General features: G+C 44.0%; 1 protein-coding gene and 1 long non-coding RNA gene across 8 annotated transcripts in view; both read right to left on the bottom strand.

The window, feature by feature from the left end:
• The window catches only part of LOC115192836 (very-long-chain 3-oxoacyl-CoA reductase-A), a 32,889-nt gene extending 28,580 nt beyond the window's left edge, over window positions 1–4,309 (bottom strand). For 2 of the 7 annotated variants that reach the window (XR_003877998.1, XM_029751718.1), the window contains exon 1: window positions 3,955–4,302. Coding sequence is in view for 5 of the 7 variants with exons in the window: in XM_029751718.1 (XP_029607578.1) it covers window positions 3,955–4,132 (178 nt within the window). In the remaining 2 variants the exon portion in view is untranslated. The other 5 variants (XR_003877999.1, XM_029751716.1, XM_029751719.1 and 2 more) reach the window with 5 other exon arrangements.
• A 983-nt stretch (window positions 4,310–5,292) lies between these two features.
• LOC115192837 (uncharacterized) lies at window positions 5,293–12,484 on the bottom strand. Its single transcript, XR_003878000.1, has 2 exons — window positions 11,864–12,484; window positions 5,293–6,344 (listed from the first exon to the last, which is right to left on the bottom strand). It is a non-coding gene; the product is annotated as an uncharacterized LOC115192837 (long non-coding RNA).
• Between the last annotated feature and the right edge of the window lie 204 nt (window positions 12,485–12,688).

The raw sequence follows: 12,688 nt of genomic DNA, 5'->3' as shown, positions 1-12,688 counted from the left end.
ACCCGCGTCTCCACTCCCCCCCACCACCACCTCTCTACCCGCGTCTCCACTCCCCCCCACCACCACCTCTCTACCCGCGTCTCCACCACCTCTCTACCCGCGTCTCCACTCCCCCCCCCACCACCTCTCTACCCGCGTCTCCACTCCCCCCCACCACCTCTCTACCCCCGCGTCTTCCACCTCCCCCCGCCACCACCTCTCCGACCTACCCGCGTCTCACTCCACCCCACCACCACCATCTCTACCTAACCCAACGCGGCGCTACCACTCCCCCCACCACCACCACCACGCTCATCTACCACGCGCTCCACTTACCCCCCACCAACACCTCCTCTACCCGCGGCTCACTCCCCCCCACCACCACCTCTCGACCCCCCGCGTCTCCACTCCCCCCCACCCACCACCTGCTCTACCCCGCGTCTCACATCCTCCCCCCACCACACACCTGCTCTACCCGCGTCTCCACCACCCTCTCTATCCCGGGCTGTGTCTCCACCCCCCCGACCAGCCACCACCTCTTCTACTACCCGCGTCTCCACCCCCCCCCACCGACACAACCATCTCTATACCCACCGGCTCCACCCCCCCCCCCACCACCAACCTCCATCTAACACCACGCGTCTCCACTCCCCCCACCACCACCTCTCTACCCGCGTCTCCACTCCCCCCCCCCCCCCCACCTCTCTACCCCCCTCCACCCCCCCCCCCCACCACCTCTCTACCCGCGTCTCCACCCCCCCCACCACCACCTCTCTACCCGCGTCTCCACTCCCCCACCACCACCTCTCTACCGCGTCTCCACCCCCCCCCACCACCACCTCTCCCGCGTCTCCACCCCCCCCACCACCACCTCTCTACCCGCGTCTCCACCCCCCCCACCACCACCTCTCTACCCGCGTCTCCACTCCCCCCACCACCACCTCTCTACCCGCGTCTCCACTCCCCCACCACCACCTCTCTACCCGCGTCTCCACTCCCCCCCACCACCTCTCTACCCGCGTCTCCACCCCCCCCACCACCACCTCTCTACCCGCGTCTCCACCCCCCCCACCACCACCTCTCTACCCGCGTCTCCACCCCCCCCCACCACCACCTCTCTACCCGCGTCTCCACTCCCCCCACCACCACCTCTCTACCCGCGTCTCCACTCCCCCCACCACCACCTCTCTACCCGCGTCTCCACTCCCCCCACCACCACCTCTCTACCCGCGTCTCCACTCCCCCCCACCACCCTCTACCCGCGTCTCCACTCCCCCCACCAACCCACTCTCTACCCGCGTCTCCACTCCCCCACCACCACCTCTCTAACCGCGGCCTCCACTCCCCCCACCACCACCCTCTCTACCCGCGTCTCCACCCCCCCCCCACCACCACCTCTCTACCCGCGTCTCCACTCCCCCCACCACCACCTCTCTACCCGCGTCTCCACTCCCCCCCACCACCACCTCTCTACCCGCGTCTCCACTCCCCCCCACCCACCACCTCTCTACCCGCGTCTCCACTCCCCCCCACACCCCCTCCTACCCGAGTTCTCCCCTCCCCCCCACCACCACCTCTCTACCCGCGTCTCCACCACCTCTCTACCCGCGTCTCCACTCCCCCCCCACCACCTCTCTACCCGCGTCTCCACTCCCCCCCACCACCTCTCTACCCGCGTCTCCACTCCCCCCCACCACCTCTCTACCCGCGTCTCCACTCCCCCCACCACCACCTCTCTACCCGCGTCTCCACTCCCCCCCACCACCACCACCACCTCTCTACCCGCGTCTCCCACTCCCCCCACCACCACCTCTCTACCCGCGTCTCCACTCCCCCCCACCACCTCTCTACCCGCGTCTCCACTCCCCCCCCACCACCACCTCTCTACCCGCGTCTCCACTCCCCCCCACCACCTCTCTACCCGCGTCTCCACTCCCCCCCACCACCTCTCTACCCGCGTCTCCACTCCCCCCCACCACCTCTCTACCCGCGTCTCCACCCCCCACCACCACCACCTCTCTACCCGCGTCTCCACCCCCCACCACCACCACCTCTCTACCCGCGTCTCCACTCCCCCCCACCACCTCTCTACCTGCGTCTCCACCCCCCACAGCACTGTGAGCATCTGGAAAGCTGCCACACACACACACACACACACACACACACACACACACACACACACACACACACACACACACACACACACACACACACACACACACACACACACACACACACACACACACTGTGGCATGACAGCCATGAACAGGTAGCCTGGTCCCAGGTCTGTTTGTGTTATTTAAACAATGACCATAGGAGTTGGCAAGATAGTCTGTTTTGTGTGTCTTGCTCAACCTGGCTGCAAGACCTGTGCGTCAGGGAGAGGAACAAGTTTACCCATACCCTGGCACACAGTCACCTCTACACCGACCTCACCCCCACTACTGCTGTACATACTGAGTACTGTTATCATTGGAAATGAATGAGAAGAGGCTGAGGGTTGGTTTCAGGGCGAGGCATGCATTTTTCACATCACCACTAAAAGAAAAAATGCCTGGTGGCATATACGAAAAATGGCACCCCCCCCCCCAAAAAACGAATTAAGCCCTAATTATCAATAATATGAATGTCACCTATTGTACAGTGACGGAGCTAAGGGCAGCCTGCCAAACCTCAATGTGTAACAATCAATATGGAGATTGACTACATACCTAGAATGGTTACATACGAACGTCCATGCAACGTGAGAACCATGACATGATTTTGGACTCTATGACAAGGCAATAACCGATCACATAGCTAGAGCGCAGACAAACCCGAACCCAGAGGCATAGAAACCGAGAGTATATCAAACTATGTCCTTATGCATTCAACAAGCATTCTATCAATGTGATGTTCGAGTCCTTAAACGCACGTGGCATTCATTTTGTACCAAATTAAAATATCATTCCAAACCCTGATTTAAAAAATATATATATATTTGACAAACGTGCGTCATGATGCAGAGAAAGATGTGGCCGTTTTGCATATGTGAACGTCTAAGATAAAACCTATCCGGATGCTATGGAGTGCGCGCTGGGCCAATTGCGCAGCAAGACGAAAACGCGCTTCTCCTCCAGACGCAGTGGTATTCTAGAAAGAGGAGACTGAATAACTGGGTCAAGATAGGCCAAAGCTATTCCAACGAGACTAGTCTCCGCATTATGCAAAGACACGATCCTAGAAATGTCTACACAGCATAGACAAACTTCTAGATTAACAAAACGGAGACAGAAAGCCCTATAGTTTTAACACAAAAAACAATGTTGAAACAAGTAAACTGTCTGGATACGAATTAGACCAAATGCAGCCAAATGCAAACAAACTATCAAATAATCAAAAGATCAATATATTTGATAACCCATTGCGTCAACAACAACAAAAAGCATGGTAACAGTACGCATGACCAAATATATAAACTGTGGAATAACCTAACGATGTCAACATTAGGAAATCTATATTTATAGAATCGGGCAGGTTGTTTGTTGCCCAGTGTGCCGCTGGATGCTCACCCATAACAGATCTCTGACTGAACCTGCGCAAACGGGTTTGTAGTTCATCTGTTCTGGACATCTTTTGTCGATTCTAAAGGAGGGCGAAAAACAACGCTGGTTTGGGTTCTGAAACATCAGTTAGAGGTGCTGAAGTGCGGGTGTTGCGCGCGCACACGCACACACACACACACACACACACACACACACACACACACACACGATCTTGTTAACCAGTTAGTGCGTTTACTCGATAGCCCTGTTACACAACTCAACTTTCTAATGTCGCTGATACGTCAAAAACGATGAGAATACAGCTTTTTGGGGAATTGCAAAGTTTCCCTGAAATATCCCAATGTTGACATTTTATTGTCGAGTTCGGGGCTTATTGAACAGCCTTCGTGACTTGGGTTTTTTTCGTAAGGAATTCGTGTGACCAACTCACCTGCCCATTTTCCCAGTTTCGGAGAGAGCAACTGTCCATTTCCCAAGACCCAAATCCGAAAACCTTGGAGGAGTCGGTGGAGCACCCATAAAGACAGTGAGGCCACGGTGAATGTCCCGACCCAGAAGAACAGCGTCTCGGTCATAAGAAGCATGTCGTCCACCTTCAACGAATTCATGACAGCGGCTTTTCAGTGACTGTGTGGAGACCTCAAATTTAGGCAACGTGCTCTAATTTCAAGACACACCGCGAGTCCCTTTATAAAGGTGGTTGTAGCATCACACTCCCACAACTCCCACAACACTCGTCTATCCAGATTTAAGCACACGCCCACCACCTACTCTACGGCTTCCTGCAAACCCACCTCCACTCGTGATTGGCTACAACTGCTGTCTACCAATAGAAACGGCCCACACTTTGGTGAATTTACATGTCAATCACGAAGAGTCTATTCCCATTCATGCAATTTTGTGTATGAAGGAGGGGGGTCAAATGTAGGTCTAGGTGAGGAGCGATTGGGCGCACATTACGACAACTTCTTTTCCGAGCCTTTTATTGGCTCTTGTAGAACAGGTTTTTCAGTTCCAGTCAGGGTTATGAAACCCTCCAAACCCACGCGTTCAAAAAAAAAGTGCCCACACCACTTTATGAATGGAAGGATGCTCCGATTGGTCGAACAATAATCTATCCACCCGCCTCCCGGGGAGCTTTTGGAAAGACGCCATTCGATAAAGAAATGTCTATCATTGGTATCAGCGCGCACCCTTCTGGACATGACTCATTCGCCTATTTTAAGCACCCTGGTACCATTATATTGATAATTACAACATGTGATAGGGTATGTGAAAGTAAGCATTTTACGTTTAGTCTAAACCTATTGTTTACGAAGCATGTGACGAATAAAATTGTATTTTATTTGACATTTCACAGTTAAAGCTTATAAGCACACAGGGGGGTGCTTACATTTTATGAGAGCTAGAGGAGCGCGTGAACAAGAGCAACTCCCCCCCATAAAAACTACAAACCCCATCTGGACGATTTCATTCTATTCTCATGTTTCGCGAGACTACTGTCTCGCCATAGTAAATCGAAGATGGTGGATAAATAAAGATGTCCCACTCCCACAACTGTCACAAAAAAAACTATGTTCCGGTCTGCTTAAGGGGTCTATCATTAGCACCAATGCATTGGGAGCTGTCTGGTCTGCTCAGTTGAATATGAACCAGAAAAAATGAGAGAGTGAGATGTCTCGCTTCCTCTTCTGTCTCTGAGTAGATTTCGAAACACGGAAGAGGAGGCGGGGCGGATGTGTGATTACATAAACAGAGAGACAGTCAGTGAATTTCTAACATTTTATTCCGTTGCACTGTACATTTGTGAGCCACAATGACAACTCCAACATGATTATTGAGAGAATATGCGTCTCCTTGGCGCGATGTCACGACTGTGGAAAAATGTAGACTTGTTGTTGGGCATTTTGATGTTCAGAGCGTCTCACAACAGTGTATCCTAGGCTATTCTTGCCTTGAAGACACCCCGCTGTCGCCATAGTCTACTAGCTGTATGCCTGCACCGACATGTAACTAAACATGAAATATGAACAAACCACAAATGCCTTAGAACATTTTACCAATGCAATGTGCTCAGCAAAAGGTGCTTAGTAGGAAAAAACGATTGACTTTTGACAAGTCATCATTCAACCATTTGCATTCTTTGACAGAAGTGAAGATCATTCGATATATACGTGATAGGTAGCGCCTACGTTATGGCTTGGATGAACTGGCGTTTCAGACATCTATCTTACTTTTGTAACATAGCCTATTTGGCATATTAGCAAACTTACAGAATATTCTTACATGAATATATCTTTTCAGATGATAAGCTATTACTCAAACAGGGGTTATTCATTAAGAGGTAGCCTATTTGTTTTTATCATCCTGCTTAGATAGCTTATGAATATGATGTAACTTAATTTATCAACTATAGTGCCATTTTATAAAGGTCCATCAGAATTAATCTATAAATTAAAGACAGCAACAAAAAAAGGGGCAAAAACATTTACAATCAATGAGTATTTTTGAAAAGATCTTTCAGCATTTGAGATCTTATGAATGTGCATCAAAGAGATATGACTTACAGTCTATACCCATCAGAGACATGTCTTACAGTCTATACTCATCAGAGAGACATGACTTACAGTCTATACCCATCAAAGAGACATGACTTACAGTCTATATCCATCAAATGAATACAACAATTCCACATGTAATTGTAAATTAGGATAGAAATGCATTCATATATTCAGCACTCTTCATATGTCACGTTCATCTGTTTTGTGAGTTACGTCAGTAGTAGTTATTCACACTGCTCTGAGCCCCCACCACGAACATCTGAAAAACAGTGATTATGCGTCAGCCCATAATATTAGCAATACACAATGACACCCCAGCCAAAAATAGAGAGATTTTTTTTAAATGCCCAAAAATAGAGGTGAAATCAACAATTCATCACCCCATTCACGCACAGATATTTCAGAATGATTTCAAAACAATCACATCAACGCTGAAAACATCCAACACCTTCTCATTTCCAATGAAGAAGTAGTTATATTTACCACATAACACAACAACTTCCTCAATATGTCATTAGGATTTTCTGCCATGGTTTCAAATACGACAATGCACAATAAACAAAACAATGATACGCAAATATTCTACACGACTGTGTCGGCTACTCAAACACCCAACCGCTTATTTAGCAACAATTCCATACATCATGCCACGCAACAACATTTTCTCTTTTAGAGAATATATATATATATAAAAGAGAAAATATAAAAGAGAAAATATATAAATATATATATACCACATAACACAACTCACAACAACTTCCTCAAAATGTCATTATGATTTTCTGCCATGGTTTCAAATAAAAAATGAATGTGCAAACATATATATATATATATATATATGTTTGCACATGCATTTTTCTTATGGAACATCACGTGATGAATTATAGACAGGTATGTATTCATAAAGACCTATACGCAGACACACACACCGATTTTACATCAACAGAAATAGTGTCCCCAGTAACACATTCATTTATTGACATTGCAACAGCCCATTTGATGGCAAATATAAAACACATTTCAGCACTGGGAGTTCAAAGGACATCTGTATATTGTAGTGGTCTAATACTGCATCATCTGCATAACTGGCTGTATGAACCGGCTAAGAAACACTACTCTGCTGTCAGACAGTCACTCTAGCTCTTCAATGTCTTCAGTAAATACATGTCCTGTAATATGTTTTAACTGTCCTGTCTTCTAGTTAGGCCATGTAGTATGTATTTTCAGTGCAATTTGTAATGATGTAAATTCTGCTTTTCTTCAGTTGTTCTTTCAAGTCAAAGTCATATGCATCCTATTTGACTTAAACACATTTCAGCGTCTTGTGCAGTTGGAATGGGACATACAACTCATTCAGAATTATAGAAAATATATGGACTCTCATCTTGACAATATTGTGAAACACCTGGGTGCTGCAGACATTTCCCCTGAAACACACAGTTACTCCACTAGTATCGCGTGGGCTGCTACACTTTCCCCTCTCCTTTGTCCAGTGTATATAACTTTGTCCCCATTTCAAACAATCACCATGTGTATGTTTATCTCTGTTTTGTACTTAAAGTTCACATTTGACATTTGTAATAAAATATACCAATCAATCATTTCTTTGATGTGTAAGTGTTTAAAATGGCCCCTTGAATTCATACAGAGAGCGCAACATTTCAGCACCACCGTTCAGTGGACAGCGACACTCATCTAACAGCCCCCAGCTCAGCTGCTCATGTGCTCCAATATTATGTCCTCTCAATATTAAAGCAATTGTTCATGATGTATAGGGAACTTTTTCTCCACAGACAAGGTATGTACAAATATGCATACAGCTGTGCATACATTTTTCAAGCTCTTCCCTGCTGGCACATGCTGCATGTGCTTCAAAATACAATGTGAATTTACAGACCTTGCATTTTAAAAAATCTGATCAATTCTAACCTGGTCACAATTCCACACTGAAACTGACATATTAAGGCAACCTAATTGCTCTTATCTTTGACAACATTTGAAATACACAATATAATATCTGTGTAGGAGTAAAGAATAAAATACCTGATTTCCTGACAACAGTATGATTCTGTCACAGTACCACAGTTTTCAAATATACCATAAAACTGCCTGCTCTTTCACAAAGGAGTAGAGAGTATTCACACTGAGAAGAATAACAATACTTTACAGAGCCCAAGCACAGTTTTACCATGTTTGTATCAAGAATTACAGTTCTACCTTCATCAAACACTCCCTAACAAACTAACAAGCAATTTACTAATGTCTTACTTTTACTACACAGAACATAGGACATTTTTCTAAGTAATTAACGTCTTTCTAATATTTTGAGAAATTACAGTATCGTGATAATATCTGCATGGTTAAATCAAATCAGTAGGCCACACAAGGTCGTACTTATAAGCTACATGATTTTGCAAGCAAAAGAGTCTAACTATATAATGCTAAAATGTATTACATTTCTTAGGGAGAGGACATAAAATCTTTTTCAATCGATATATTCATACACATCCTCTATCTCTCTCTCTCACACACACACACACACACACACACACACACACACACACACTTCCAGACACCCCTCTTACATACTGTACACTGACACACACTCTTGAAACAGACAAACACACTATTTTATCTCTCTCACACACACACAATATTATTTGGGAGTTCAAAGGACATCTGTATATTGTAGTGGTCTAATACTGCATCATCTGCATAACTGGCTGTATGAACCGGCTAAGAAACACTACTCTGCTGTCAGACAGTCACTCTAGCTCTTCAATGTCTTCAGTAAATACATGTCCTGTAATATGTTTTAACTGTCCTGTCTTCTAGTTAGGCCATGTAGTATGTATTTTCAGTGCAATTTGTAATGATGTAAATTCTGCTTTTCTTCAGTTGTTCTTTCAAGTCAAAGTCATATGCATCCTATTTGACTTAAACACATTTCAGCGTCTTGTGCAGTTGGAATGGGACATACAACTCATTCAGAATTATAGAAAATATATGGACTCTCATCTTGACAATATTGTGAAACACCTGGGTGCTGCAGACATTTCCCCTGAAACACACAGTTACTCCACTAGTATCGCGTGGGCTGCTACACTTTCCCCTCTCTTTTATCCAGTGCATATAACTTTGTCCCCATTTCAAACAATCACCATGTGTATGTTTATCTCTGTTTTGTACTTAAAGTTCACATTTGACATTTGTAATAAAATATACCAATCAATCATTTCTTTGATGTGTAAGTGTTTAAAATGGCCCCTTGAATTCATACAGAGAGCGCAACATTTCAGCACCACCGTTCAGTGGACAGCGACACTCATCTAACAACCCCCAGCTCAGCTGCTCATGTGCTCCAATATTATGTCCTCTCAATATTAAAGCAATTGTTCATGATGTATAGGGAACTTTTTCTCCACAGACAAGGTATGTACAAATATGCATACAGCTGTGCATACATTTTTCAAGCTCTTCCCTGCTGGCACATGCTGCATGTGCTTCAAAATACAATGTGAATTTACAGACCTTGCATTTTAAAAAATCAGATAAATTCTAACCTGGTCACATTTCCACACTGAAACTGCCATATTAAGGCAACCTAATTGCTCTTATCTTTGACAACATTTGAAATACACAATATAATATCTGTGTAGGAGTAAAGAATAAAATACCTGGTTTCCTGACAACAGTATGATTCTGTCACAGTACCACAGTTTTCAAATATACCATAAAACTGCCTGCTCTTTCACAAAGGAGTAGAGAGTATTCACACTGAGAAGAATAACAATACTTTACAGAGCCCAAGCACAGTTTTACCATGTTTGTATCAAGAATTACAGTTCTACCTTCATCAAACACTCCCTAACAAACTAACAAGCAATTTACTAATGTCTTACTTTTACTACACAGAACATAGGACATTTTTCTAAGTAATTAACGTCTTTCTAATATTTTGAGAAATTACAGTATCGTGATAATATCTGCATGGTTAAATCAAATCAGTAGGCCACACAAGGTCGTACTTATAAGCTACATGATTTTGCAAGCAAAAGAGTCTAACTATATAATGCTAAAATGTATTACATTTCTTAGGGAGAGGACATAAAATCTTTTTCAATCGATATATTCATACACATCCTCTATCTCTCTCTCTCACACACACATACACACACACACACACACACACACACACACACACACACACACACACACACACACACACACACACACACACACACCCTTCCAGACACCCCTCTTACATACTGTACACTGACACACACTCTTGAAACAGACAAACACACTATTTTATCTCTCTCACACACACACAATATTATTTGGGAGTTCAAAGGACATCTGTATATTGTAGTGGTCTAATACTGCATCATCTGCATAACTGGCTGTATGAACCGGCTAAGAAACACTACTCTGCTGTCAGACAGTCACTCTAGCTCTTCAATGTCTTCAGTAAATACATGTCCTGTAATATGTTTTAACTGTCCTGTCTTCTAGTTAGGCCATGTAGTATGTATTTTCACTGCAATTTGTAATGATGTAAATTCTGCTTTTCTTCAGTTGTTCTTTCAAGTCAAAGTCATATGCATCCTATTTGACTTAAACACATTTCAGCGTCTTGTGCAGGTGGAATGGGACATACATCTCATTCAGAATTATAGAAAATATATGGACTCTCATCTTGACAATATTGTGAAACACCTGGGTGTTGCAGACATTTCCCCTGAAACACACAGTTACTCCACTAGTATCGCGTGGGCTGCTATTTGACGCTGAATACTATGTGTACTACACTATAATACTTTGTGTACTACACTATAATACTATGTATACTACACAATAATACTATGTATACTACACTATAATACTATGTATACTACACTATAATACTATGTGTACTACACTATAATGCTATGTATACTACACTATAATACTATGTGTACTACACTATAATACTATGTATACTCCACTATAATACTATGTGTACTACACTATAATGCTATGTGTACTACACTATAATGCTATGTATACTACACTATAATACTATGTGTACTACACTATAATGCTATGTGTACTACACTATAATGCTATGTATACTACACTATAATACTATGTGTACTACACTATAATGCTATGTGTACTACACTATAATACTATGTATACTACACTATAATACTATGTGTACTACACTATAATGCTATGTGTACTACACTATAATGCTATGTATACTACACTATAATACTATGTGCTGGCCGTAACCTATATATTAACAGTGTAATAAATATAGAAGTGGAAACATTGATCATAAACAAGACTTCAAATCGTTTCTCTGGTTCTGAAAATGTTTGAAATTTTTAACTGTTTTTACTTTTTTTTTTATCAGAACCGCCACAGGACACTGATCTTTTCAAGAATTGGATCGATTCTAACCTGGTCACAATTACACAATGACACTGTCATGTTTAGGCTACCTCATCTTTGACAACTTTTGAAAATAAATAATACATACAGTATTTATATTCAGATGGAGCTGCTGCCACAGAGTAATTCAATGGTATGCAGAGTACCATTTAATGGGCAAGTGTTGAGGTGGGCAGAGGGCAGAGGACCCACCTCTGTTGTCTCTATGTCTATGGAGAATCTAACAGTGCAGTTTTGTTCCATCCCATGCCAATGGCTGCGTCTAAAATGGCACCCCCAATTCCCTTTATTCGTGCAATACCTTTCACCAGAGCCTTATACAGTCTAGTGGATAATTACCTGGGACTCTTTTCTTCTGGAGGCAGAGTGACAGGTGTGCATCAGACTCGGTCCAGGTTCACTGGAATAGCCAGGTGAGAGGACACACACACACACACACACACACACACACACACACACACACACACACACACACACACACACACACACACACACACACACACACACACACACACACACACACACACACACTTCTCCTGTAATGCAAAGAATGATACATTTAATTGAATTCCCTCAATGACACCAATGTTGTCTGATGATATGTCCCCACTGGGGAAAATACTGGTTAAAACAACTTTGTTTCCACGTAATTTCAACCACAAAAATGGAATTTGATGACGCTGAATCAACGTGGAAAACGGATTGGATTTGCAAAAAGTCCTCAATGTAAGGAAATGTTGTATTCTTTTTTCACCTAAATCAAATGACATGTTGAATTTTAGTTTATTTTACATTGAATTCACGTTAGTTGACAACTCAACCAAATGTAAATCCAAACTAGGTGTTGAATTGCCGTCTGTGCCCAGTGGGTAGGTACTTAGAATAACATATTCTATTTACTGTCTCTCTCCATCTCTCACCTAACTGACTGTTTCCATCTCTCACCCAACTGTCTCTCTCCATCTCTCCTCTCACCCAACTGTCTCTCTCCATCTCTCCTCTCACCCAACTGTCTCTCTCCATCTCTCCTCTCACCCAACTGTCTCTCTCCATCTCTCCTCTCACCCAACTGTCTCTCTCCATCGCTCCTCTCACCCAACTGTCTCTCTCCATCTCTCCTCTCACCCAACTGTCTCTCTCCATCTCTCCTCTCACCCAACTGTC

The sequence above is a fragment of the Salmo trutta genome, chromosome 4 (genome assembly GCF_901001165.1).
Source record: "Salmo trutta chromosome 4, fSalTru1.1, whole genome shotgun sequence".
Lineage (NCBI taxonomy): Eukaryota > Metazoa > Chordata > Actinopteri > Salmoniformes > Salmonidae > Salmo > Salmo trutta.
This window is presented reverse-complemented; position numbering and strand designations above follow the sequence as displayed.